Source organism: Condylostylus longicornis, unplaced genomic scaffold, assembly GCF_029603195.1.
Source record: "Condylostylus longicornis isolate FDR11 unplaced genomic scaffold, ASM2960319v2 ptg000101l, whole genome shotgun sequence".
NCBI classification, from domain to species: Eukaryota; Metazoa; Arthropoda; class Insecta; order Diptera; family Dolichopodidae; genus Condylostylus; species Condylostylus longicornis.
In genome coordinates this window covers 835,856-862,341 of record NW_026578069.1, presented here as the reverse complement: position 1 = coordinate 862,341, position 26,486 = coordinate 835,856, and the positions used below count along the sequence as shown (strand labels likewise).

General features: G+C 22.2%; 3 protein-coding genes across 11 annotated transcripts in view; 1 reads left to right on the top strand and 2 right to left on the bottom strand.

Annotated features, from left to right (window-relative positions):
• LOC129614139 (putative uncharacterized protein DDB_G0282133) overlaps positions 1-22,443 on the bottom strand; it is a 117,780-nt gene extending 95,337 nt beyond the window's left edge. For all 9 annotated transcript variants that reach the window (XM_055528546.1, XM_055528539.1, XM_055528540.1 and 6 more), the window contains exon 1: positions 20,479-22,443. In XM_055528546.1, coding sequence (XP_055384521.1) covers positions 20,479-20,560 — 82 coding nt within the window. In that variant the 5' untranslated portion in view covers positions 20,561-22,443. The remainder of the gene's footprint in view (positions 1-20,478) is intronic.
• An 823-nt stretch (positions 22,444-23,266) lies between these two features.
• On the top strand, positions 23,267-25,041 carry LOC129614129 (zinc finger protein 260-like). Its single transcript, XM_055528531.1, has one exon. It carries the CDS (start codon positions 23,351-23,353, stop codon positions 24,962-24,964), a length of 1,614 nt encoding a protein of 537 aa, XP_055384506.1. The 5' UTR covers positions 23,267-23,350; the 3' UTR covers positions 24,965-25,041.
• A 117-nt stretch (positions 25,042-25,158) lies between these two features.
• On the bottom strand, positions 25,159-26,486 carry LOC129614128 (beta-1,4-galactosyltransferase 7). The gene is made up of 3 exons (XM_055528530.1): positions 26,198-26,486; positions 25,476-26,139; positions 25,159-25,404 (listed from the first exon to the last, which is right to left on the bottom strand). Exons 1-3 carry the CDS (start codon positions 26,292-26,294, stop codon positions 25,176-25,178), a joined length of 990 nt encoding a protein of 329 aa, XP_055384505.1. The 5' UTR covers positions 26,295-26,486; the 3' UTR covers positions 25,159-25,175.

The following is a 26,486-nucleotide window of genomic DNA, read 5'->3' as shown; positions in this document are numbered from 1 at the left end:
TTCTAACATAACATCTACATTTTTAATATCAAAAAAATCTCGCCACTGTTACAAAATTATACTCGTATGGAAATTTTTTATTGGATTTATTATTATTACCGTTATTCTCTAGACATTTTTCTCTAGAGTTTACACTTTTTTTATCAACATTGTTACAACAGCGCTATTTAAGAATAAAATTTTATAAAATGAAACGATTAAAATCTCCTATAAAATAATGCATTTAAAACACAATACAAATCTGGACGGACACAATCTACTTTCTAGTAATATGCGGCAATTATTAGAAATTTTCCTACTTAAAAAAGTTTTTTTTTTTATTATAAGAATCGATCGGTCACATGTTTATTACATTATTATATCTTACCTACATATACTTGATATCGTGTAAATAATATGTCAGTATATACATACTTATATACATGTATACAGAGTTAAGAAAAAATGCAAGTAATTAAATACTTTTTTTTTATATAAAGATTAAACCAAAAAGTATGAACAAATCATTATCAAGGCTTCATTATATGGCATGCAAGTAGAATTTTCTAAAAAGCGTGGTTGGTGGCTGTTCAAGTAAAACAATAAATTTTTTTTCTTTTGCATTATTTTTCATTAAGTAAACGTGAAGTGCAAAAAAAAAAAAAAAATTAATCGACAACAGTATGTTGCAAAGAAAAGTCAATAACAAGAAAAAAATTTATAAAAATAAAAAATAAATAAATTCAGTGTGTTGCTTTTATTCTTAACATGTGTGCATATATCAATACAGTATTTGTATAAGTATACGAACACATGTTGGCCGTAAAACATTATTTAGTGCACGTAAAGTATTAAACGGAAATTCTAAAGAATAAAATATTATTCGAAGTTAAAAAAAAAAATAATTTTTTGTTTTTTTTTTTTTTTTCGTCATTTATTGTAAGGATAAAATCAAATTTTTAAACGTTTAAATTCGATTATATTCAATAATCGAATAGACATCAAAAAATAATTTTAAGGCAAATATTTTATATTGTTTTGCCTTATATTTTTTGATGACAAATAAGTTCATCATGCTCTTTTCTACTAAATAAATACAAGTATGTATTCGAATACTTTGTAAACTTTTAAATTTGATAATGAATAACAAAATTGAATAAATTTTCAAACAAAATTTGAAAAAAATAATCGTAAAGCTCAAAATTCAGAATTGTAAACTTTAATGTGATATTTTATATTTGATTTACGATAAAGCAATTTGTTGTTGGTGTAGTTGTCTGAAAACCTTCTTCTATAAACTTTTTGTTTGTTTTCTGAAAAGTTCATATTTTCAGGTTCAAGCTCTAAATATTTGAAAGTGTATACAACGATATGTTATTGATTGTGGAGCGTTAATCGTTCGTGCAATTTGTCGCAAGTCTTTTAATTCCTCCAAAATTCTCTTTTACGTTTAATAAATGAATTTTATTTAAATTAATAATAATTTAGTTAATCAAAATATTTTGCTAACAGCGCATGTATAATATTCATATAGCTCTAATAAATAATATAGTAAACCTTGCAATATGTATCGAACTCAATGGCATAACCATTTCAGAATATTTCAATAAATTGAAAATAAATTGAAAATTGCAACATTCTACAAATATTTATAAATACTTATTAAATGTTCATATTAAAATCTTCTTATTTAAAATCCAATTATTTTACAAGTGTTTGCAATATTCAAATATATAAATAATACATCTTTACATATAAGTTTGTATATAAATATTTACTCTTTTTATAAATCAAATAAATTCAATTGAAAAGAATAACAAAAATATTTTCTTAATTAATTTTTAATTAAAACAATTGAAGTTAATTTATTTAATTGTAAAAATACAATTATATTAATTCAAATTATTCGTTGAAAATCTTATAAAAATGAAGTACTTTGAATATAATCTTGACAAGATTAATTAGAATTTATGCTTAAAAATTTTATTAAAGCATAATTAAATTTGGTTAATGAATTTATTCTAATTTATTTTGAATCAAAATAAAATTTTTTAATTTAAATTAATTTATTTAAATTTCTAAAAGAAGTTTTTCTTCAACTGGAAAAATCTTGAAAAAAAATTAAATTCGAGCATAATCGAATCAACAAAAAACGTAACTTTACTAAAAATTTTATTGAAACTGGCAAAATTAAATTGAGAATTTAGTGTAACGTTTATATTACGATATTCATTATATGAGAATACGTTACGATATTCATTATATTATGAAAATATGTTACGATATTCATTATAGTTGTATAAATTTAATATTCGGACGGTTGAATTATTAGATTAACTAGTAAGAGCTAAAATATTCGCAAATAAGAGTTGTAACATTTCATATATTAAATTAAATCCGTTTCAGACACTATTTTTTCTGGCCAAATTTTACGGAAATTTACATTTAAAAAAAAAATAAGATTCTAATGTAATATTTACAACATGTGAACTAATTTTTAATTGAATTGAATTCAATTTAATGTGACACGATTTTAGAATACTATATACATATATATAATAACGCACATTTAAACAAAAAAAAGACAATAAATTGGAATATGTTTTAATTTTAAAATCGTTAAAAATTAAAACACGTACAATATAAAATTGTATAGAACTATAAGAAATAAAAAAAAAAATATAGTTGGTGATCTAAAATTGCATTTTTATATTTGCCTTTTTTTTTCTGCTTACATAATCGGAAAAAGTTGAAACTTAAAAAAATAAAAAAAAAAACGCTAGAAAATCGTGATTTAAGTTTTAAGAATTTTCTTTTAGAACGGGAATATCAACGGAATCTTTCAAGACTTCAAACTTATGGTGGAATTCTATTTTTTTTTTAAAGAAAATGATGAAATAAAATTAACACCTTTTTTTTTCTATATTTTTGTGAAAAATATAGAAAATATAATTGAGTAAAAAGATCACGTTTAAAAGCACATACATACATAAATACATTTTTATATGCAGTGCATGTACAAATATTTAAAAAGGTAGGTTAGTTTAAGTAATTATTATAGAGTCATTAGAAAAGAAAGCACAAAAACTGAAATTCGTATTCATTTTCGTATTAATTTTGTTTTTGTTTTTTTTTTTTGTTGTTGATTTGCAGCAATTTTTATTTTCTGTTTATATGGCTTAGATTCTAATAATATAATATCTGTATACCTATGTATGTATATACACAATATGTACATTAGAATTACAGTATAGGATAAAATATTTTGTACAGTAATAAAAAATTGAACATTTAATACCAATTCATATCTCATTCAGAATATTTTCATTAACTTTATCATATTATTTTTTAATTTCTCACTACTCATACAGTTATTTCTCGCCCTATTTCTGATTTTATTCTATAATTGAAAACGCTTGCGATAACTCTGTTTTGATTAATATCAAGACAGTAAATACTTTATTAAGAACATTTTATATCAACAACATTTGATATGATACTAATCTTTTGTATTAACTACATAAACAGACATTAGAGTGCGTTTAATAAATATTATACGGTAAATAACACAAAAAACAAAAATTATTTTCTTGTCAATCAAGAGGAAGATTTCCCATCGCTTATGATTATATTTAAAAAAATTAATGAAAATTCCTCTCATAATCTTGAAAAATCATCGGAATAACATTTGATAATTTTAAAGACGAGAGCTTCTCTATTAAATAAATAAAATTTTTTTAACTGAATTCTGTTAGAATAATCGAATTATTGACAGTTCTATAACAAAAATTTTTGAATTGTAAAATCTTATGGTATAGAGTGAGTTGTCGCTTAATTGCATTTTTTTTTATGTTTTGAAGGGTTCAAAAAATAAAGTGACATTGAATGTGTTAAGTAACATTTCTCTTTACACATCGGGAAAAATACGTACTTCCTGAAGTTTCGACGAAATCAAATAAGCGAAAATTTAACCATGTGAATCTTCTATTCATTAATCTTTTTATTTACAAAATTTATTTATAACATATGAGCAAATTATATTTTGAAATCTAGTCATGTCCTATGATTTCGATTGAAACTGTTATTTTACAAGCAGATTGGCTCAAACATATATACACATAATGTGCATTTTATTGCAACTAACATTAAAAAAATCCTAATGAGAAAAAAAAAATTTTCATTTTAAGAACATAAAACTTAAAATTTTATGGAGAAAAAAAAAAGTGGTCGATTACGTAGCGTGGTTTTCAACTTTAAATATAAATATAAAAAACTAGGAGAAAATTTGAAATTCAGTACGTTCGTTTACCGCATATGGACATATGGTAAATGTTAATATATTTTATTTTTATTTTTTTTAATTTTAAAGATGAATAATGATAATTACTTACATACATATAGTTAGATTAAACGTGTTATTCCTATTTACGTATAATGCATTTATGTTTTAATATTAAATACTTTTTTTTTTAAATGATAATCTTTGCCATTTAATTTGACTTACCTGAAAGAAATAATAAAATAAAAACATTTTAATTATTTTAATTACAATTTAAGGCTTTTAACGTAATTACTAAAAAAGCATATAAAACAGATATACATTCACATAAATATAATAAAAAATTAAAGGTATATACAGAGAATAATTAGAAATCATTTAATTAAATTTAAAATTTCAGAAGGAGTTTTTTATTACGATCGAAAATTGCTAAGTACATTTGCGTAAGTATAGGGGCTTATGATACTTTATTATGACAGGCGAAGGTGAATCCGCAATACAGTACAAATAACAGATCAAACTTACAATTAATCTAAATTAATCTAAATCCTTAAGTAATATTAAATTTTGAGCAATTAAACTAGGATTATTCCTTCAGTATTTTTTTTTAAATATAATTTTTTAAAATTAATATTACAACTACTTTATTCAATTCTGGAGCCCAGTGTACACAATCAATTTGATTACATTAATTAATTTTCCAAAACAAATTCATTATTATGAAAAAGAGGCAACTAATATGAATTTCAACGGAATAATAAAGATCCATGCAGTAATTGTCAGAAATAATAAAATTTTAACAATTCTACCTATAATTGGCACATATAATGATATTTACAACACTGTTTTTCTACATGTTGTTAAATTACAATTATAATTACATGAACAACATGAATGTGTAAATCAACAATCTACAAAACAAATATATAAAACCTAATTTTTACAAAAAAGAAAACAAAATGTATGTAAATTTTATATCTCGGACCCGAACCTTTCTTCAATAATCTTATTTCAAATCGTTTCTGACCCATGGGCAAAAGCGTTCACCGATCACTGATATAAACCTTCTATATTTGACCTCATTTTGAACTACATTAAAGTTATAAGTATTCAAGTATTTCATTACTGCACTTTAAATACCTTCATAAAATAATAATTTGATAACAAATTTTTAGTTTTGTTTTGTAACCTATGCTAAGTGGTTATTCACGGCAACTATGTTTTTTTTTTTTTGTTCAAAATTGTAAATAAAATTCTAATCATAAAAATATTTACTTAACCAAATACTTAATTATTACATTATTCGTTTTTCAGTACATATTTACATTTTATAATTGACATTAAAAAAAAATTTACGGCACTTAAGTATACGAGTATAAGCTTAAAATTTATAATATTTATTTGCTAAAGTACTTATAAATCTATTAAGAAATAATTTTAATAATGATTTTATAAACCAATTTAATCATAATGTGATAAGGGTCTATTATATTATCTTATAAAAATATAATAAACCTTTATTATCCAAATTATGTTGAAGCAATAGATAGAAAAATTTTTACCTAGATTTAAAAATTATGACGAAAAGAGGGCAAATCTGCACATGCTTATAATATACAAGTAATGAAAATAAACAGCTCAAAAAAAGAAAACATTTTACTAATCGTAATAAAATACGTAATCATTAGGCAACATAATCAAGTGAGTATATAAACTAGAAGTACTGAGCTTTCTACAAATCGTTGTTATTTTTCTTTATAAACTCTTAGTTTAAGTTATTTACAAACATTTGAAGCTTTTACGCATTTAGAAAAATTTCAAGTACACAAAAAACAAGCATATACCCGTATACATATAATTATACGTAAGTATATGAACACATGTTATGTCGTACTTATAAAAATATTATTTAAACATTATGAATATTAAGTATTAATTTTTTTGCGACTAAATAACAATTTAATTTTGTTATTTTTTGTTTTTGTTTTCTTGCTTTTCTTTTCTTATTTCAAAACATACACATGAAATCGGTATTATTGTTGTTACATAACTTTCTAACAATATTTACGATTTATTTATGAATATTTGAATGAAAATGTCGTATGATTCAGTCTTTATATGTTTTTGAAATCTTTAAAAAAAGCAATTTAACTTTGAAACGTCATAAAAATAAATAAAAATATTTGTAATATTTTTGTCTATACTTATAGATTAAATTTTTTTTTCTTTTTGAATTTACAAATTAATCAAATTTATTGGAACGAAAATGGAAATTTTTAGAAAAATTAAAATATCATTTAAAAAAAATTTTATAGAATATTTTATGAAAATTGCACATATTTCAATGGAAATACAATTTAATTTAATTACACAATTAATAAAAAAAAACTAACCAATTCAAATTTTAAATAGATTGACCTCCTGCTTTTAAATCATGACAGAATAGAATTAAAATTAAATTGTTTTTTCTATTTTTCACTATAGATTCTTTAAGATTTTCAACATGCTTATAGGATTTTCGTTGTAATTTCCACTTAACAACTGGTATTATCACTTAGAACTTTTAAGATTTATTAATAAATTTTGCGTTTTATTATTTTCTTAAATATTTTTATTTTTATTAGTTTATCAAACACTGTATAAATTGTTAATCATTGTTAATACTAATAATAAATTAACAAAGCATTGTTAATTAATGAATCCATCGAGGTAATATCAAGATTCTGATGCCATGCCAATAATTTCTTCATTAAATACATTAAAATTTTTGTAATATAAACTGAATACTACTCAATTCTCTTAATTAATTCTGTAAAATTCTCTCACAAATTAAAATTACGAGTGTACTATTATGATAGTTTTAACATTAAATAACACTAATTATTGTCAAAGTAATAAATTTAATAAGCAGCTACTTTAAAAAGCTCATTTTATTAAGTTTTAATAATAATTTATTTATTTTTAATAACTAGATAAGAATATGCATGCCTTCAGACTGATATTCATGTGTTAAATACTATATGTATATAATATGTTTGATTTTACTAACATGTTTGTAGGCGTAAGACATTTAAAACAAGAAAATGTTTGTATTAATCATGTAAAAATTATTAAAACGCTTACACATAGTCTATATTAAGCAACATGTGTTATTAATTTATTTAAGTCTCAAGTAAAAATTTTTTTAATTATTATAATTTTCATGTTAATTTTGAATTTCATGATATTCATTTAAATAATTGATTGTATATAGAAAAAAAAAACAATTTGTGTTACACTTGTAATTAAAACAATAATTAATTATACTTTTTTTTCTTATGGCAAAAAAAAAAGTTAGATATTAAATGAAAATTTACATAATGTATAAGTAATTTTCGATAAATACAGAAAAAATAAAAAAAAAAAATTAAATAAAGAGAAAATTGTTTACGTCAATTATCAAGTCAAACAATATAACAGACTTTTCCTCTTTGTCCATGACAGAATGGGAGAGTAACAGTGAAGTGAAGAGAACATAAAGACAATGTAATGTAATTACAGACAATCTGTCTAATTTTTATAGTTTTTTTTTTATTATGTTATATTATTTTTATGTTTAACATTATAATTAAGTTTATACAAATTTCTGCAAATAAGTTTTATTTGACTTAAGGTAAAGACATAATTATTAGGTAAATACATAAAAATGAATCATATTTCGATAATGTTCAATTCACTATCATTCACTACAAAATGTTGTTAAATAAATTGTGAGTATAAAGTATAAACAGATACATATAACTTTACATACGTAAACATGTTATGTAATATTAGCATGACGTATATAGTAGAAATTTTTTGAGTTATAGCCTAACAGAAGTTTTAAATATAATATGATCAATGTTACTATTCATTATTATTTTTTTGTTTTTTTGACATTTTAGTGTCTTGCGTCAAAGGAAAGAATTCGATATTTAATAATTATACTTACCTAATTGAAATTAGTTGCCAAAAATTTTTGTTATAAGTAATATTGTAGTTCATTTTTCAATTGTATAGAAAGTACTCTGCTACTTATACTAAATAATATAACTTAATAATTTATAACAGTTACAATGCAAGTTTTTACTAAATGATAACTATTCTGGGTATTATTTATCAAATCATATTATAAAAAGATATTATTGTATAGGCATATGTTACGTGATATATGTATGTAAATATTAAGTAATTTAAGATTACAAAAGCTTATATAGCATTTTCATTTTTCTTGTATACTTTGATAATCTTGATATAAGTATATATGTATGTATACATAAATATAACTACCTGATACTTATTTATTTTTCTTAATTTTTGTTAAAGTAAATTTAAATTTGAATTTGCATTGCATTTAATTAATATCTATACGAAATGTTTAATACGAAATTTATATTTACAAGGAAAGTAAGCAAGTTATTGAGGAATATAAAAAGTTTTAAAATAAATTTTAATTTAAAAAATTTTTTAAAATACTTATAACTGAGAAAATTACACATTTGATTACTTAATAAGTAATTGGTGAATTAATAAATAAATTTAAAAATTCTTATTTTACTGGATTTGTGTTATGTAATTTACTAGATTTTTTGTAAAAACATAATAATCTGTACTACAAAAAATGAGTATGATTTACTACTCACATTTTTCTAGTGAAAAATTATTGAGTTCTCTCTGTAAAGCCTAAAAAGTAATCATTCAACTCTTAGATAATTTATATTGCCTGTATGGACTACAAAATATAAAGTGTACAGAGTAAATCTCTTATTGTTTTGTGTTTAAAATGTATTCAAAATTAAATTTTTAATTAAAATATTAAATAAAAATAAATTCATTTTTAACAACATCTATACATATTTTCAATACGATGTAAAATGTATTACTTAATATAATTTCAATTAATAAAAATTTTTACAATTTTTAACCACATTTTTCCACAAAAATTAATTCAGAATAATAAAATATGACAAAACGATACATGATTTAATTAATTATGGTTAAAAAAAAAAACAAGAAGCTAAAGCAAAATTAATGATAAAACATAAAATTTAGACATTCATATAAAATTCAAATAAATCATTAGATAAACGCTCTCAAATTAAATTGCATATATACTTATACACACATACAATCATACAGAGAAAATTGAGAAACAAACAAATTTAAAAAAAAAACGTCATTTAAAATTTGTAGTTTTTAATTAATTTTGAATTGTCATTGACCTCTTCATCAAACATTAATTTTATTCCTCTTCCTGTTATTTAACCATATACTGTCGTTTCCCTCCTGATTTTACTCAATTTTTTCTTTTAATAATTAATTAAATTTTAAATACAGATTTGTTTTACATAATATACAAAAGTTTATAAATAGATAATAACAATTTTTTAACAATTTAATTTTTAATTTCACAAGTCTAACTAAATATTTACTTAAATTAATTTTTATTACATTAAACACAAGAGAAAAAAATTTCTTTACTACTTCGTTTGTACAAGTGGTTTTTGTTATCCAATTGAATAAAAAAAATTTTTTTTAATAAAAACACAGAATTAGAAATTGCAAAAAAAAGCAAAAAATTGAAAATTAAAATTGCGCCACAATACAAGAAAAAAAAATATTGGAATGTGTGACAAATGCAAATTTAAAATGCCATTCATTGATTTGAATGACTTTCTTTTCTAGTTGATACGGTTAATGCTTATACAAACAAAAAAAAAATGCTGATGATTCAGTTTGAGAATATTATTTTCAATATTAAAATTGTTTTACATAAAAAAAAAAAACAAAAAGAGAAAGAAAATAAATGAAAGGGTTAAAAAAGTCATATTAAAAAAAAGTGCTGTCGTTTTAATCCGAAAAATTTTAGTAGTAGAAATATTGAATTCATTTTATCACATGATAATATAAGTACTAGTATCCAATAGTTTCCTCTTATGTTAGTTACAAACAATCACGTGTACTATATGACGCTCAATCTTTTTCTTTTGTGTGTAAAAAATTTTTTCATATTTAATTTATGTGTTAAGTTTTACTGTTTCTCATTCACAATTTCTGCGATAAATCTAGAATTTCAAAAATTAAAATATACTTTTTTGAACCCGATGCTTTATCATAGTAATAGTGAAACTAATTATAAATTATCTGAATCTAAATCTTATAGAATTCCACCAATTATATATGGCTAATTTATTAAAATAAGAAATTTAGGACTTGAATAATGTTAAACTGATAAATATAGAATTCATTTTATAACTTGTTATATAACAATTAGATTAAGTAGGATATGCTTACAAGTGTTTATCACTTAAAAATTGCAGTAAAATTGCTGCAATTGGAATTATATTGAACATATTTTTCATAGATTCACAATATTATTTATTATGTTTTTATACTTACATATTTACATGAAATAATAATAGAAAAATATAAAATGTAAATAAAAAACAAAGCAAAAAAAAAAAATTAATAAATAATAGAAATATTATGGATTTTAGCATGTTTGTATAACAGTATATTGAATACATACAAACATTATATCTACATTTATATAAATACAAAATAAATGTGTACTAAATATGTAAGCAAGAAATTAATGTTTATAATATTGTTTTCCTCTTTCAATTTTATTCTATACTTTATTTGCGATTATAAAAAAATGAAATCTAAAAAATACAATAAAGATTTTACAAATTGTTCAAATTTATTGTTGTAAAAACTACTTATAGTTGAAAATTAAAGTAGAATATTGCATTGATAGACATGCTTACATTTTTATTGGGTTTATTAAAATGCATAAACGAAAATTATGGAACATTTTCAACATCTACTTAAATTTTTGTAAATCAAATATTTCTGTTATACTACTGGAGTACATGTGTACATTGGTATACATATATTTTGGAGAATTTTCACAATATTTGTTTTTTTCTTCTTTTAAAGGTTTTATAAATTTTTTTTTTTCGCCATGGAAGGAAAAATTTGAAATAATGATTACAAGTAATAAAATATTTCAAATTATTCGTGACTCTAATGTTTTGAAGAACCAGAAACATTTCTTGATTTTGAATTTCTTATTTTCATGTACGATGAGAACATTTTTTTTTTTTTTCGAAAAATTTTGGTCAAATTTGCAAGGGCTGGCCATGAACCAGAACAAATTTTTGGTTTAATTACTTAGCAATCCATATAACTGTTGGGCAGTCTCATTAAAGTTCAACTTTAACTTAAAATGCAATTTTAACATTATTCAAAATGAGAAACCCTAAGTTTGTTTAATGAACGAAAAAGCCTGATTACAGGTCTTTTATTATATCTTATGGGAAAACTATTTATGTATGGATGCTGCCTAGATGTTTATTGAAACAATATTATTTACTCTTTAATATTAATTGTATATGTACTTATATATGTATATGTGTACATTTTAAACATAATTAACTTCAACTCTTAAATTGATGATTTAATTTAATATGACTACTTAATTTGCACTCATTATAATTTATTCTGTAATTTGATGTAAAACATATTGATGTACCTAAAAATATTCAAATGAACATAATATTAAAGTATAATGTGTATGCACATAAAATTCACTTAAGAGTGTATTATGTAATTAATGAAGAAAATTAAAAAAAATATAACATTGAAACTTAATTAATTAAGAATAAAAAATTAAAATTTCATTCCTAATAAATTATGAAAAAATTATGCAATAATTAAAAGCATACAAACTGTGAGATAAAATGATTAAAAATGCATTTCCTACTTAGATAATTTTTTTTTTCTTTCTGTTCTCTTATTCAAATAAAATTGAAATCTTTTTTTTTAAATTTATAATTTGATTACACACTTACACCGTATACATGATTATATTTTAATATTCATAATTCATATACAGTGTAATGAATATGCGCTTGCATATAATATAAGTACATATGTATGTATTGGATGTATAAAATTTAATATATTGTAAAAATGACTTGTAAATAATTTATATACACACATATACTATAGTAAATACTTTCTAGTCTCTATAGGTACAAATTACAATATAAAAATAAGGAAAATAAAAGAGAAATCATTATTATTATCTTGCAATTCTGTTTTTGAACGAATTTATATACGTTTACATTTTATTAAATATGTATATGAATATATGTTTAGATGTATGTGTATAATTTGCTTGCGTATATATAATAGTTTTGTAATAGACATATCGACTACAATTTTTAAGTATTCTTCTATTAATCTACTATACTCTTATTTATTGTTTCTTTTTTCTTTGATCTAAAGATGAAAATGAAATAATATTTCTTTTATACGAAAACAAAGAAGAAATATTATTAAAAGAATACTTTTTTTTTAAAAATGAAAATTTAATGAAAACAACAAAGTTTTAATGCTATATCGTATATTAAAAGAATTAAGTAAGTAAAAAATAATATTTATTGGGTAACCTTTGTGATATAATTTTAACGCAATAAATCGATAATATTATGAAAGTAAGTATTCAGAAGTGATTCAATTCTGTTTTTATTATTTTGAAAATATAATTATTATAAAAGTAAAATTTTACTGTTATGATGAGATCAAAATAATAGAAATTTCGAAACAAAATATTTGGAAATTAATTTAAAAGAGAGAATTATGCAATAAAAGAGAAATTACTTAATTTGTATTTAGATAAAGAATTGCATGCAACTAAAAAATCTATTCAATTTGAAGTCACTTTTTTTTTTTTATTTTATTTTATTATTTTTTAATATTGTGCCAAAAAAACTTATATGTTCACATTTAATAAAAAAATTTAATAAATTTTATTAACCAGGAGTACCTGTTACATCCGTGAATGAAACGTTTGTCAAAAATTGACTCAAGAATTATTGTTGTATACTCAAATTTCAATCACGACAAAGCTTTAACGACCAAATAATTAAATTTCTCTTCTTATTTCTATTTTAAAATACAATATGAAGTAAAAAAATTTAATTTTATTTAAGGAACTTATTTGATTTGAGCCCATTTGTTTTACATATTAGACAGTTAATCAGTATTTAAACTCGCAGTCCATGTATTATACATTACAATTCAATGTATGTGTATTTCATCTTACTCAGCATGTACCTCGTATAAGATGTAAGAAAAAGCTAAGAATATAATAATAACTAGTTTAAGCCGATCTTAAATGACTCATAATAGTGTTTTTTTATTAATATTTTTTTTTTGTTTTTTCTTTTATTATTTTTTTTCTCTTCTGTTCATGTGTTTTGTTCTTTATTTATTTTACACGTTTTCAGATAATTTTTCTTTTATAAAATTTCGATTAATTTGACTCATTTACTTATTTGTTTTCCTTTTTTTTTTTTAAATGAATTTTTAATTTTTATAAATGGCGCTTTATGTTAACTTGACGCTTAACTACTTAATTTATTAAAACGGTAATATAATACCATACAAATAGTATTTATACAAATATGTATATATGTATGTATTCTGATTCATAAATATTTAAACAGTTCAAGTTCGAAGTTAATTGTACTTTACTTTATATAAGAGAAATAATAAAAGAAATGAGAGTGAATAAAAGAAAAATAGATGTACATTTATGGTATACAAATGTAAGTATAACATTAATAATAATTTTACGTAGTGACGTATACTTTATAAGTATATCTACATTATGTATATAAATATATATCTATATATTCAAAACTAATAGGATTATTAATGGAAAAATTTAATTTTAACACAAATTGTATATATTTAATTATTTACATAAATTAAGTAAATAATTAAATGAAATAAATAATTTTCTTATTTTTCCTTTCTTTATGAGGATTCCTTATGAGGATCCATTTATTAATAATTATTTTATATTTATTTTATTAATAATAATATTACAACAGTTTCAAATATTAAAAACTGTATTTCATATTTTCAAGTCACCAGCTGAGAAGAAAATATTCAATCAGAATTCTCATTTTTTTAATTCGATTTGTCATTGTCATTCTTCCACAAAAATTTGTCATTTTTCATATGAGTTTCTTCTCATGTTTCTCATAAATTCTCATTCTAGAACAAAATATCTAAAAAAAGCTAGACATATGATACGGAAAACATCTTACTTGAAAATTTCATTATACGAATAATTGATTTTCACCGATTTTTTTCCCCCCTAGTGACAAAAACTATAATATTATGAAAAATATAATAATTTTTCTAAACCCTCCGAAGATTTAAATGTATATATACATACATACATATTATATTATATATTATTGAAGTTTGAAAAAGAAAATAAGTAGGTACATACTACAAATAGAGCACTTAAACTGAATTTTCTAACTTCAATTTTTCACTTACATTTAAGTGTGTAAGTATTTTTGTAGAGATTTTTTTTTACTCACTTATGGTGACCTATTTATACACATACATATACAAATTATAGAATTGAGAAAATTTTCATTTTTAAGTTCAATTCTTTTTTTATCAAAACATTTACGATAGAGATTTCCTTTTTACAGATCTTACACGTTTTTCATGTTTTCACAAAAGAGGGTAATAAATTGAAAAACAAAAAAAAATATTCCAGAAATTTAATAGCTTATTCAAACAGAAAATAATTTTTTTTTTCTTCTCTTGAACAATAAGTACTTAATTTTATCTTATACTTGCTTTTTAACTTTAATTTTAATTGAAAATATTATTAAAAGTTATGATACAATTTAATTTTAAAAATTAATTCAACTAAATATAACGTTCAAATTATTCTCGAGTCATGATTTCATTAAGTGACATACTTATACCTAGATGAAAAAGAAATGATTTCTAAAATTAACCAACTTGTTTGGAGTTTATTGCTCAATATGTTGAAAAACTACTGTCATACTTTCTATACATGACAATTAAAACTTATGTCCGCAATAAAACTAATTTCCTAATTTTTAAATATTATTGAGGTTAACAATTTGCAGAGTTGATTTAAGCCAAATTTTTTATTGTTGAGAAAATTTTTGAATAAGTGTATTGCGGGAATTTTGGTTTGCAATTACTATACAAACGCAAATACATACATATTCTAATTCTTAACTAATTCTAATTTCTTAACTAGTTCTGGGTTGAAAGCACATTATGTACATGCATATTAGACATATTGGAATATAAATTATATTAGAAGTATATTACTTCATTTTTAAAAGCATTCACTAACATACTGTCAAAAATCCATATTTAATTTAATATTATAAAAAAATTAAAATATCTACATTTCTTACAGCCCCTTTTAATATAATTTTAATAAAGAAATCCTGTATTACATAAATATTTTATATGAAGAACATAAAGTTTAATAACTACTAAATTTATTTTATTGAAATCATTATGAAAATAAATTAACTTTTTTATTAAAAATTATAAAAAAAAAAAAAAAATTAAACTGTTTTTCTATGGAGAAATAAAAATATACAGTTGAACCTAGATAAGAAGTATCTGAGAGCCTTCCCTCCAAGACTCTGTAAATAAAATTATTTTTTCGGTCATTGAAATTTATAAAATTGTACCTTCTAATTATAGGCCTTTTCATTAACGCACTATATCGCGATATATTACGAGAACTGTTTTATATTAGTGTTTATAAACAAATGTCGCTAATTAGGTTTGTTCATAAACATTGCTAACCTATAAAAAAAATATTTAAATTATCATGGCTAGCGCAGTTATAACAGCTGTATTTTTATTACTAGTTTTTGCAGTTTTTTTAGGAATTCGTCTGTTAATTGTTGTACTTAAAAATAACAAAATTTTTTTTTCTTTTAGTTTTCTTTTTTTGTTTTCTCAAAAATAAATAAATTGTTTTTGTTAATGACATTGTTTGTTCATTAACGCAATACTGCAAATTCATAATAGCAAAAGTTTTTATACAACTGTTTACAAAATATATTGCGTATGAATCACATAATTGTTTTGCAGTATTCTGTTTATGAATTTCTTTCTAAGTACAATCAATTCTGTAAATTCAACTCTCTAATTAAGTGTATATTATTTTCCAAGGCGGAAAAATTCCCAATATCCAGGTTCAACTGTATTTATATAAATTGCTAAAAATATTTCTTTTACGAATAAAATTCAATAATTTACATAAAGTAAAAAATAAATTTTTCCCTTAAACTATTATAATTAGTAGTATAAAAAGCAACTAAATTGAATATTTAGACATTATGAATATATTTTTGTAGTCTCATATCGATAAATATAGGTCAATAATAGGTATCTCATATCAATAAATAAGTATATAAAAAAACAACAAAGCACAAATGTTGTCGATCCGGGGGAAAAATCTGTTTTTGTAGGGATTATTCCGTAAAGTTATAGAATATAAAAATGAAGTAAATTCGTTCAAATTTATGTACATATATAATATGCATTTCAGACCCTTACTTATTTTATTACCAAAAGAAACGCTATCATAAATTTTGTTTTTATAATAAGTAAATAAGTATTTAAGTAAAAAATTCTCCTTCAGGAAATCAATTTTTTTTGTTTTCCTATCATTTATGTAAAAATATAATGGTTACAGGTTATAATAGAATTAAATTTATAAGCATATTAAAACAAGTTATAAATAACTGTAATACTTAAGTTATGTTTTCTAACTAATACAGTATGTATACAGTATGCATACATTATTCGATTATACTATATTTTCCTTGAGCATATTCGTATTAGTACTTATTGTTGTTATTAATTATGTACTTATTGTTGTTTCAAAAAAATTTTTCCATCTGTAATACTATTCACAATTCATTCACAATATTAAAAAGAATCGAATGTCATACTGGCAATACCATTTTACATAACATCAAAATGTCAAAATAACGAATTGAATTACGAATGTTAAGTTTTTTTTTTAGTCTGTAAAGCAAATTTAAAATAAATGTTAGAGGGAAAATGCAAACGGAATTATTTAATAAAGTAGACGGTTAGACCTATAGTTATCGGTACATGAAAGTTTTACAAATAATTTTTAGTAACTATCATTGTCATGAATTAGGTAGGATTTAGACCTACTTAAATCTAGTAACATGCCATTCAGTTTAAATAAGTAATTTTGAAGTACAAAATACATACATAACGTTTTGTGTCATTAAAATCTAATTATTTAAATTTAAATTTGAAATTTAATTATGCTAACAACACGAGTGATATATTGTACAGATAGTTGAGTGGAATAACTATAAAATTCGGTTTCTTGTTATATGATGAAAAAAAAAAAATTAAACAAACAAGTGAATTTATTGGTTTTTGATAGTTTAAATATAAAAGCATAGACAGCAGTTACGAATATCAATACTTAATAATGATAATATAAAGTTATAAACTATAAAGCAGGTATAACACATGTTGAACTAAAAATAAAAATAGCAAGGAAATTATTTAAGTTACTTATATATTAGAATTTATTAGTATTTCAGGAATATTACACAATTTATTGAAAATTTGGTAGAATATAAAAAAGAAAAAAGAAAACGAAAATCTATACAAATATAAGACCATTATTAGTCTACATTTTTGGGAAAAGGTAAATTATAAAAATTTATTGGTTATCAACTTAAATTATTAAGAGAAATTATCATTAACTTAAGTAAAATTAAGAAATTTTCGGTTGCCCTTAATTTCTCAGTTCTACATAAGAGTTAAAAAAAAGAAGCTTATTTAAATAGTCTGGTTAATAAAAAAAACCAACAATAAAATTTTATTGAAAAATATTAAATCTGAACCTATGATTTTTTTTTGGCACTACATTTAAAATTTTATACTTGATTGACGTTATATAAGAGTTTACACGTTTTTAATTGTACCTTAGAAATAAAAGAATAAGTTACATTAAACGGAAAGTTTTATTTCAAAGCTGAATAAGATTTCAAAATCTTGTGTACCACCAGAATCTAAGTATTTTAAAGCCATACTAACTGATTTGAAATTAGTTATAGAATTTATAAAAAATATTGTTATGCAAGCATAATTAATAAAAAACTACAGTTAGTCTTATTTTTGTACACAATAGGTGCACATTATAGAAGAAAAATGAAATCTACACATAACACCTACTTACACATAAATAAAATGAATTTTAAATTAATAATTAAAATAAAACTAAGTAATTATTTCAGTTTCTTATCAAATACTTAGAACATATAATATTATAGTAGGCATGTGTATGCTATATAAAATTGTATAAAAAATTTTAGTAGTTCTTCATATAAAAACTTCCAAGTAAATAAAAGTATCACTAATTCATTAGGGTGCATCGTGTCATGAGAGTACCTATGAACTTTAGAAAAATTATTTATGTATTTTATTCGAAAAGTTTTCAATTGAAAAATTAGCCAACGACTAAATTTACCTATCATTAAATTTACCTAATTTAAATCACTACCTATCATTATGCCGAAACAAATTGTTGAATTGAGTACGTAATACAATTATTTCGAAATTAAAATAAAATATATACTTACAGTATATGCATTAAAAGTAAATATAAAATTTTCAGTATGTGATCAACAAGAATTTTAATTACTTTTTTAAGTTATTATCATAAAGTAAACTTTCAGTTTATACTGACTACTCTAATAGCTCTGACAACTACTCTAATAGCTCTGACAACTATTATAATAGCTCTAGGTGTTAAATAAGTGCAACTAAATAAAATATTAAGAACGCCAATTAGTTATTCTTTATGGCAGTTTTATATTTTTATTTTCATTTATTCTTTGCTTCTTCTTTTTTTTAACTTAATTGGTCTCAAATGAAGGGAAATTATGAAAAAAATTAGTTTGTTTCTTTTTTCCAATATTTTGATGAATAATGTAAATCTTCTTGTTTCATTTAATTTTAAGCGGATCATAATTCATATAATTATAGCTATGAAATAGTTTCAATCTTCGTTAAATACAGTTGAGATTTAAATGAGCATTATGAAGCAATCGTTTACCTCCTAAATATTTCTACAATTTTTCAACATCAATGCTAGATATCACAATAAATCTACCTATCTATGTGCATTAACACATGTACAGACAACAAAAAATAACAATCGGGTTGCGCTGACAAAATTCAAAATTTTCAATTAATATTTGTTTTGAATCTTGATTAAACTGCTAGTTTTCTATAACTTATTACTAAAATATCTAGGTACATCAGTACCTAACCAATCTAAAAAATTTGAATGATTTATAAAATGTTAATTTTCCGATATAAATCACTAAACCCCTTATACAGCCGGTCTTTTATTTCTAAAATAAAAGTAAAATTTTAAATTAAAACCAACAATAAATTGATTAATATAAAAAATAATATAAAAAATTATATATGAATACATACATACTACCCAAACTGTTGTAGGTAAGTATTTAAATTAAAAAAGCCGGTTTTTTTAATCAAGATTTCTATTTGAAGTTACGTAAGATAAATATATTGCGAATAATAATAATAATAATAAACAAAGAATTATTTATTTAAATCTTGCATCTATTTTCGAAAGCTAAATAGTTATTATGAAAAATTATTTTTGCTAAAATAGAAAAATAATAGCTATTATACTTTATTGTAATAAAAATAGGTAGTTAAATAATACCTTTGCATGATTAAATATCACTCTATATACGTACATTATATGTTATATATGTACTTTTATATTTAGTACATACAGTTTATGTTTATACATCCAACAAACTATATACCAGCAATATTATAAATAAATTGAATTTATAAAAGTAGTTACGATACCTTAAATGTCAAAGAGAAAGCAAACTATATTTAGATATCTACATTAGAAATATACATTAGGTATACCAAAATATATACAATATATCTACTTAGTTAATGCTTGTTATAAAATAAAGTTATTGATTTCTTTTTTATTCCGACGTAAGATTCCATTTAGACTAGCATAACTACATAATTTTTAATTCTTATAAGACAAAATATTTTGCTTTTGTACATTTTCACTTTACTAGTATTAGTATTAAATAGCCCTTATACAATTTAAACACATTTTATTAAAAAGAATTCCAACCTAAAAAATATGAAGTAGTGAAATTGAATAGAGATTTAATTGTAAAAAAAAGTAAAAAAAAAAAATGTTATGTCCAATTTAAAATGAAAATTCTTAAAAAATAAAAATTAAAAAAAAGAAAACTTACCAATTTCCAATGATGGTATTGGTAGAGCTCCGCATAATCCAAAAACAATTGATAATCCATAAAAAAGTGTAAAAAAATTCATTTTTGCATAAAATTTTTTAGTTTTGCTTTTCTTAATTATTCCTTGACTTTTAAATTTGCTTTATTGTATTTCCTGATTCCTTGTATTCCTTGCAGTTTATAAAACAAAAAATTGCATGTAAATTATATCGATCGATTTGTTGGCCGCACCAAAAATTATTCTTAATAACTAAGTAGGTACCATAAGATATAAGTTTCCTTTTTAAAATTAATAGTTTTTAAAATAAGTAAGTATAGATATAATATGTATAAGTAAAGTAATGTAAGTATAGGTAGGTAGGTACATACCTACTTAATATCATAATATTAAGTCTTAATATAAATTTTCTTTTGAAAAATATTTTTAATCTTTAGACACGTTAACTAAAATTACCTATGAATGTAAAATATACGCTGTATATATGTACCGAATTATCTTTTTTCTTCTTAACTTTCATATGTATCCAAGTGAATAGTGTATATATTAAGTATGTGCAATTTTTTTTTATGTAGTCCTGGTTATATTATATAGATAGGTATGTATGTACGTTGAATATAACTTTTATATAATTAGCTACTACTATACTATATATTATAAATAATGTTATATTAGTTTAAAATTTATAGGTATATAATGTAGACAGGTATGTACATATATATTCCAATTTGCTTCTTCTTAATTTTTATAATAATGTGTAGTAAAAATTTATTAACTTAGTTGGTGTGATTTGGTGATGTATAATTATATTGGTTGCATCATTTTAATCCTTGTAATGATTATTTTTTTTTCTGCTTCCTGTTTCTTCTATTTCTTTTTTGCTTAAGTATTATATTCTATCTTCGTTATATCCATTTTAGTTTTCTCTTGTAATCCAATATTTATGCTTACATACATATGGTATGTATGTATGTATATTTCCTTATGAAATCGAATGATCGAATATTTTATATGCACTTAGTATTTAAAACTAAATAAATTTTATGTTTAATATTAAAATATTGAAATGTTGGATTTGTTCTCTTAATTTATTTTTTTTAGTAGACTTTTATTCGTACAGCATTCTTCTTTTCTATTTTAAATTAGAATATTATATGAAAATTTTCCAAATATTTTATAAAATATAATTTGATTTTTATATATCCAACGCTTGCTTTGTTTTCACTTTTACAAATAAAGTACTTATACATTTTATATAAAATTAAATTAAAAAAATAGATTTTTTTTTACTTTTTTTCCTTTTATCTATTCAAGACCTAGATTCTTAGCATATGTACATATGGGCGTTTCGGTACCTTTCTATGAAGAACTAAACTGGCGAATTACACATGTATGTATGTATATACTTATGTAAATACTGTAGGTATAGTAGGTATTTTTTTTTATTATATGTAAAATTGAATAGAAAGTTTGTGTTGTCTAATTGAACTTTTATGTTTCAAAATCATATTTTCACTAAAATATTAAAAATTAATTTTTGTTTTAATTAAATTATTTAGCATACTTGCAAAAATTTAATTCTGCAAGAATTTTTATTTTTTTTTTATTAAATAGAAATTCCGATATATTCAATTTTTTTCTAGGTAACACAAAGCATACAGAAAAGCAGACGCACGCCAATTTTTTTTTTCTCTTTTTCTTGTTTTGGCTTTTTTTCTAACTTTTATAAGTAAAACTAACTGTTTGCACTCATTTTTCTTAAAATTGAAAACTATAATTTCTTTTAACTTTTGAAAATTAAATTTATATCTTGTATCTATAATTTAAATATATTTTCGAATTGTTGTTCTTTTTTTTTTAATAAAATGAAAAACTTAAAAGATACATGTAAAAAAAAAAAATTCCCTTTTTTCTTATATTACTTTGCGAAACACTTACACGCTATAGTATCGTAGTGTTGTAGACGACATTTGACGATTGTGTTTTTGAAGTTTTCAAAATTAAAAGAATTTTTTTTTTTGAATATAAAGCTTTATTTGCAGAAAGTTTTAAAGCTTTTATTTTATGAAATAATCGATTATTTGAATTATGACAAATGACACATAACACTTTAAATAATTGACATTTTGATTCGTTATTTGTTACGTTCTAAAAATATTTTCACAATTACTTTTAAGTAAGAATATATTATTTTGAAGTGGCAAGAAAGCATTGTATACAACAAGATATAACAAAAGAGCCAATAATGAATTTCTAATTGTACTAAATTAAAAAATTTTATTACTAAATTATGGATAGAATTTTTTATTAGAAAAATAAAATTGTACAATATACATACAATTATCTAACCGGACCTAATGGTCTACGTAATGGCCTACGTACATAAATTTTAGTAATATTTTATCACATACATTTTTTCTTCACTCACGATTTGATAGTCCATATTATAACGAAGATTAATGGTATTGTACGTTCTGAGGTTTATATATATCTTTACAAATTTTGAGCATTCAATGGTACGTGATGTACTTCGAAAAACAACAACAAATATACAGAAATATTAAAATTCAGAAGTTCTTACGAGGGAATCACTAAATGATGAAGATGATAATTTGACAACTTTCATACTTTCTTAAAAATTTATATCGTAAATATTAATTTGCACAATAAATAATATTTACGTGTTCCCATTATGCATCGCAAATTAACTTACTCACTCCTTAACGGTTTTATTTAGTTTGACAGATCAGAAATATCATATGATATAAGTCATTAAAAGAAAATGCCAAGATACCGGGTGCAAATAAACCTAAACAAAAACTAAATTTAAAATGTATTGATGTACAATTGAAAATTTCTAATAAAAAAAAAACTATGAAAACAAGATCTAAATTGAAAAGCGATAGCGATAATTCACAAAATATCGTTGACTCTGAAAAGATTGTTGAATGTAATTCTGATAAAAAAAATTTAAATGACCCAATTCCTATTACTGCAACTGACGACCAAAAAACTGAAGATCAGGATAAGGAAAAAAATTCAACAAAAAATATATCAAAAAAAGCAAAACTATATTTCGTCATTAAGGATAATTTATTTGTATTAAGTTGTGTTGGGTGTAAATGTACATTTCCAGATGTCCCAGATTTTTTAAATCATGTTTGCAGCCCAAAGGATAATGGATCTAAGAAAAAAAGTGTTTCAAAACCATGTAGGACTTTAGAAGAAAGTATAGGAACTGAAACAAATTTAATTATTGGGGAAGATGGTCTATGGCATTGTAGAATTTGTGATAAAGGATATGAAAAAAAGAATAGCCTTAAAAAACACGAACAAGCACATTTATTTACTTTTACATGCGAAATTTGTGGTAAAGGATTAAAATCATCTGTAAATTTACGTGAACACATGAATGTTCATTCTGGAGTTCGTCCTTATAAATGTCATTTATGCCCTATGACATTTGCCCGAAAGTGGGGACTAACATCTCATGTTCGCTCTCATATTGGTGATAAAAGATATAGTTGCGAACATTGTGAGAAAAAATTTATAAATGGTGCCATATTAAAAATTCATGTTCGAATGGTTCATACCAAAGAAAAACCTTGCCAATGCGAATTATGCGGACAGCATTTTTATTCAAATCAGTTGCTGAAAGAACACAAAAAACGACATTTGAATATTAGACCTTATAAATGCGAATATGAAAACTGCGGCAAAAGTTTCTATGATAAAAAACAATTAAATCGTCATTATGTATCGCACTCAGATGAAAAGCCTTTTAAATGCACATTTAATAACTGTGACGCTAAATTTGCTAGACAAAAAACATTGCAAGCACATTTGAAAATCCATTCAGGAGTAAAAGATCATTTGTGTACGATATGTGGTAAAGGTTTTGCTATGAATTATAATTTAACAAGTCACATGAAAAGCCATGCAAATGGAAAATTAAAAGTAAAAAAAAAAGACTTATCTACTAAAAGAAAAAATTCAAAAAAAAATAAGAAAATAAACATAGGAAAAAATGTTGATATGGTATATACCGAAATTAAAGAAGAGTTGGAAAATTCGGAACAGCGGGAAACAATATTGATGGAAAACAAATCCATTTCAGATGAATTAAAGGAATTTATATTTAATGATACATTTAACGAATCTGAAAATAAAATCGCTGTGAATACAAATAATATTGGATATAATAATAAAAATTTTGCAAATATGTATGACAATATGAGAAATTCAGTGCCTTTAGTAGATACTTCAATTCCAGTTCCTTTTGTTGACGAGAAACTTAAAGAAATAACTGTAAATCAAATTAATGAAAATATTTCAATTCTTGATTTACCCCAAGAAATCAATATCGAAAACCAAACCTCGACAGAAGGAGTGGAATCAACTTCAAATAACGTTTCTTTAGTAGTAACAATGGATCACCAGGCATTCCTTGGAAACAATATATTACATATCTATCAAATACCAAATTAAAATTTGATTATTTTGTATATTTGTCTTAAATACCCATAAAATATATTTGAATATTTACCTATTGTATTAAAAACACAAATCTATTTTGATGCAAAATAAATATGTATGGAATTGAAAATAAATTTTAGCCTTTAAAAAAAAATTTTGATTCTATTAAAAAATTATTCAAAAATCTTCATTGTAGATATAAAAAAAAAATTAGTAAATTGTTCTACTCTTTATTTCCACTACAATCACACCATGGTGTAATGTTTCGGTCACAACTTAATTTTATACTTAAAACAGTTAATGGTGCTTCATCAATAGTTAAATTCTGAATATTTTCAATTTGATATTTCGTTGTATTTAATCCAGTTTCACGATCTCTTCTTCTTGTAATTTCTCTTTGATTAAAACATTTTTCAGTATCTCGTTTACGATGATTACGATCATGAATGTGGCTAAAATATATGGTAAAATTTTTTATTATACATATATTAATGAATAATAGTATTTGATTTTTTTTATTTACTTGAATGTATTATTTGGTCCAGTTGTAATATTTTTAGGTCTTGTAACAATTAAACCAGCATTTTTTATTCTCACAAAAAATTCATCATCTTCTAAACCCCAACCCCAATATTTATTTGACATTCCATTTAACAATTCAAAATGTTCCTTTTTAATTAATAAAATTCCACCTACGAAATTTGGATAGTGATACTTTGGATGAAAATCTGGTGAGGCAATATGCAATGGTCCGTGTTCGGGGTATTCGTAAAGTAAATTGTCATTTAATGGTAATAAATCAACATCATGCATGGCAATATAATCATACTCATATTTTGTATATAAAAAACCAATATTTATCAAAGAAGCACGATTAAAACGTAAACGATCTATTTGATTTAATATAAAAATATGGTGTTGTATTGATTGCTTCTTTAAAAATTTTGTCATATGTGGAACAAATTGCAATAGTTCTTCAAATCTGTCACGAAATGGCACTAATATAGCTAGTTTATATTTATTATTTACATTCTTTTTTATATTTGAGGATGACAATGAAAAGTCTGAGGCACTTGATAGTTTTTTTGATTTACTATTATAAGCTTGAGGAAGTGCCGCAGATTTCATTCTTTCATTATTATTATTATCATTTGTAATATACGTTTGAGTATTATCACAGTTACATTCTAAAAAGAAACTTAAAATTAGCTATTACAATCTTAGCGTGTTTTTTAGACGTGTTACCTGTAGTGAAGGAAAATATTCCAAAGATTAAAGATATCGTAAAGCATAAAATTAATCCATATATTAAAAAAGATTTTAAAGATAAACTGCCTTGCATAATTGCTTTTTTTCCTTTAAAAGCTTTTCATTTTTAAAATTTAATAAAAGTAAATGCATAGCTAATTCAAATACATCATTTGAATAACTTTTGTTCTACATTAATTAACCATAAAATTAAGTTATTGAAAAAAAAAACAACAAACACTAAACACGAAAAGTATTGAATAGTAATTTGAATAACATCCTGGCA